The sequence below is a fragment of the Macadamia integrifolia genome, unplaced genomic scaffold, assembly GCF_013358625.1.
Source record: "Macadamia integrifolia cultivar HAES 741 unplaced genomic scaffold, SCU_Mint_v3 scaffold1025, whole genome shotgun sequence".
Taxonomy (NCBI): Eukaryota; Viridiplantae; Streptophyta; class Magnoliopsida; order Proteales; family Proteaceae; genus Macadamia; species Macadamia integrifolia.
Window position 1 is genome coordinate 61322 of NW_024868058.1, and position 4106 is coordinate 65427.

The 4106-nt window shown below is 45.0% G+C and overlaps 1 protein-coding gene across 1 annotated transcript; it reads right to left on the bottom strand.

Moving 5' to 3' along the window:
* Nucleotides 1–1160: 1160 nt before the first annotated feature.
* Nucleotides 1161–3319, bottom strand: LOC122062428. Its single transcript, XM_042626069.1, has 2 exons — nucleotides 1952–3319; nucleotides 1161–1645 (listed from the first exon to the last, which is right to left on the bottom strand). Exon 1 carries the CDS (start codon nucleotides 3173–3175, stop codon nucleotides 1964–1966), a length of 1212 nt encoding a protein of 403 aa, XP_042482003.1. The 5' UTR covers nucleotides 3176–3319; the 3' UTR covers nucleotides 1161–1645; nucleotides 1952–1963.
* Between the last annotated feature and the right edge of the window lie 787 nt (nucleotides 3320–4106).

Here is a 4106-nt window from a genome sequence, read left to right on the forward strand (position 1 = left end):
AGCGCCTGTGTCGCCCGCCGTACGTCGCCGATTACACCAATAGCTTAGCGGTGGCGGTAGCGCCGTATGCAGAAATCGAGGGTCAACACGTGAAGAGCCGTTAGTAGCGGTGTGCGCAAGTGACGTAATAACGGTTGGATGACCGTTGGAGCATTTAATTCCAAACCTACTGATGGGCCTAAAAAACAAGCCCAGTCAGATACCTTCCGTAGATCTACGGACTACGGCCAACTCGATATTGTGATCCAAAATATAGAATTACCGTTCTGTTATAAGGGGTAGAAACATTGGCTAGCTTAATGGGAGGGAGGAAATGGGAAAAGCATGACCAAATTATTCAAACTTCGAAAAGAAGAAGAAGAAACAGTGACAATAGGCAGCACCTGTCCCGGAATCCAACAAAGGCCTGAAACCGTCTATCTGTCACCAACTCCACGATTGCAGACAACCAATCAGCTCTCAACTGGGTTGGGACCCGCATCACGTGGGCTCCTATTGGAGGGCATCAGAGTCCTAATCACGGAATCACCCTTCCCTTGCAACACTATTTATGCTTTTGTTACCCGCCTCCTCAGTTCCTGTCTTTCCTGTCCGCCAGAAAAGTGGGAAACAGAAACTCCCACAATTCAGATAGACATACAGGGAGATAGGGGGGTCAATTCCTAAATCGAATCGGTAAAATCGGTCGGATCGAACCAATAACAATACGGATTGAATTGAATCGAAGCTTTATTGGTTCGGTTTGGTTTCGAGTATTGCAATCCCAAAATGAAACCGAATCGCACCAAAAACCGGATGAACCTAAAACCAAATTGAAACTGGCTCAAAACTCACACCGAAACTGAAACCAAACCGGTAAGAAACCGAAACACTCCAAAATTCATTAAAAAAAAATCAAAATTTGCATATTTTTGTATACATTTGTATGGAAAGTCGAATCCAAATTAGACCAAAAACCAAAACCAACCCGATTACAAATCAATTTAAAAAACCGAAGTTCAACAGTTCAACATTTGGTTGTTTCCTAATGGCTCCATACCGGTTTAAAAAACCGATCCAAAACAAAATAAACCTGATAAATCCAAATCGGTACCAACCCAAACCCAAACCACATCGAAGTCGACATCGGACCGAAACCGATAAATCCTTAATGGGTCAGTTTCGATCAATTTCAAAGTCACACCAAAACCGATAAAACCGGATCGAAACTGGACCAACCCGGACCGTTGACACCCCTACAGGGAGAGGGTGAATGAGGCACTCTTACACTTCCTCCTGCACCCCTCGTTGTTATGTCCCTGAAAAGCTAAAATCTAAAGAGGGGAGGCAAGGGAAGGGGAGGGAAAGAGTTTGGAGTGTAGAGTTTAGACCCTATTCGAAGCCACAATTCCTTTTCCCCACACTCCTATAAACGACACACGCGGCTTCACAGAGTTGGGTATCATCTGACATTCTACAGCTACAGAGACACTCCAACCCCTAACACCCTATTAGTTTCTTCCATAATATCTACCAGAATTCTAAAAGGGTTCTTCTCCAAAAAGCAGAGGTCGTTTTTTACAGACAATCTTGCTTCGAGGTTGGCTATTTGCATTTTGCAGTGGTAGATCAGCTCACGCCTCACGGGAATATCGAGGACTCCTACCTGAAACAAAAAAAATTTCCCTCAATATGGCCAACCCCGTAATAAAACTCAAAGAATGTTGGACCATGGAAACCCTCATACGCCACAGAGACGATGAGGAACACACAAAAGAAAAGTAGAAAACAGGAGAAGAAATCTGATTTAGAGAGTATCAGTATGGATACTATAATAAAGATCTATGAGTTATATTTTAAAACTTCCAAGTAATGTTTATATGTTCTACACGAGGTGACGAGGAGCTTTGATATATGGGAAAGTTTATAATTTAAAAAAAAAAAAAAAAAAAAAATGATGCCCGATCGATACCGGTAAAAGATTTTATGAGGGGGAGACGGATTCTGCAAGCTTTCCGATCTTCTTGACGAGCTCCGGTGAAATTTTCTTCAATAATTTACTCTCTTTTTCAAGTCGGAAATCGAAACCCAGGGCGTCAGTGATGTCGTCAGAGCTCCACCCTGCTTTTCTCAATGAATCAGAGAACCGGTCTGCCTTGAGTAGCAGAGTATCCAACACTGCTTGATTATCTAACAAAATCACGTCTCTTTCAAAAAAACCAGAGGACGATACCTGTACGATTTCGGCTATTTCAGTCTCATCCCACCCACCTTCACTCAGGACTGTTCCGATCCGCTCCAAATACCCTTCGACCCATTTCGGCAGTTTTCCCCGAAATATCGGTCGAGGAATCTCATAGTATCGATCGGGCGATAAAGAAGACGACGAAGATGATGAATTCCTACGCCTTCTATCGACGGCTGCATCACTCCAGAATTCAATCCATCTGGGTGTTCTGCTCCCAGAATCTAAGCTTCTGCGGGAGTAATTAGAGGAAAATGAGGACGAAACTGCTGTCTTTTCGCTGACGGAGCGCTGTTTTTTTAGGACGCAACCATCGTTATCGCATCGGAACAGGGACTCCCGTTCGAAGAAATTGGATAAATCGGATCCGCAACAGAATACCCGATTCTCGTCGACGAAGAAGATAGGGTTTCCTACCAAAGATGGGCTGCAAGGGATGTAGCAGTGGTTGAAGAGAGGGATCAAGATGGGTACTCTCTTCAGTGCATTTCGAGCGACGCGCATAGCTTTCTCAGGGTCAGATGGCCGTGGACCCCAAGACTTGGGCCAGAGAGCGTTACGTGCAATCTGAAAAGAAATCGCGGCGATTGGAAGGTCAAGGGAGGCGTGGAGACGGAGGCGAGATCCAGAACCGGCACGCCACTCGGGGAATCCGGGGCCAACGGGTAGACCGGTGGAGAGAACGGCACGGAGGTCGGGAGGGAAGACGAAGCCGAACTCTGCCTCGGTTCGGGCGAACTCTGCGTCGGAGAGGCCCGGTTGAACCAGAATGCTGAAGCTGCGAAGGTGGGAGATGACCTTGACGGCAAGGGAAGAGAAAGAATCGAGACCTGTTCGGACGGGAGTGGAGGTGGTGGTGTTGGAGGCAGTGGAAGCAGCAGCAGCACGAGCGGACAGCCGGCGTAGGCCAGCTACGTGGGCCGGGGTCATCCTCCGGTCGACGTCAACCATGGTTGTCGACGAGGTGAGGACCGCAGGGGAAGAAGCAGCGGTGACGTGATCTCGTAGAAAACGACAAACGCTTCTCCAATTCAGAGTGTCCTGTGTCTCTTGACTCTCTTCTGCTTCGGGGGATAGAAAGAGACAGCGGGGAATAGTGGGAGAGTGAGCGAGGGAGATGAGACGAAGCGGAGGGCCTTTATAGCTGTGGAAGGTGGGACCCGCTGGAGATCTCCAATGGAGACCTGTTGGAAGTGGGGCCCAGTCACCGATGTCACCACAGGGCAGATATTATTTACTCATTTACTTCTCAGTTCTTTACGTGATCTTTTGATCAGCTCCTACTGGAGCGTTACGGGAGCATGAGTACTCTGGACTCTTGGAGTCTGAACTAGGAGCGGGAAGAAGTAGAAAATCAAAAGCCAATAATGTGAAAGGTGAAAAAAATAAAAAAATAAATTAAAAATATTCAAAATGATGTGGATTCGTTGTCTTTCAAAATTTTTATTTATTTAAAATCTTATGGCAATGCGAGAGCGCGTATTGACCAACCCAATTGGGGAGTCCGAATTAGATCCTCATATGAGAACCTGAGTTTTGATTCTTGTACAATTAAGAGGTGGACGTGTGTAATCCACTTACTATCTCTCATAAGTTTTTGATCGACAACCTATCTTTTCCTATTCTCTTTTCTCATACTCCTCTGTCTCCACGGTTTATCAAATTTTTTATTTTTTTATTTATGATTTAACATTCGTTTATTATTAATCCTACAAAATAACTTTATTTCAATCCTACAAAATAGTCGACTCCTTTATCTCTTTCCTTTTTTCTTTTTTTTTTTCTTAAGTTTATTTTCTCTCTCTCTCTCTCTCTCTCTCTCTCTCTCTCTCTCTCTCTCTCTCTCTCTCTTTATCTCTTCCTATTTTCTTTCCTATTCTCT

Bases quoted from the DNA above. Each gene is read 5' to 3' on its own strand.
- LOC122062428 (XM_042626069.1), bottom strand. From the start codon at position 3,175: ATGGTTGACGTCGACCGGAGGATGACCCCGGCCCACGTAGCTGGCCTA.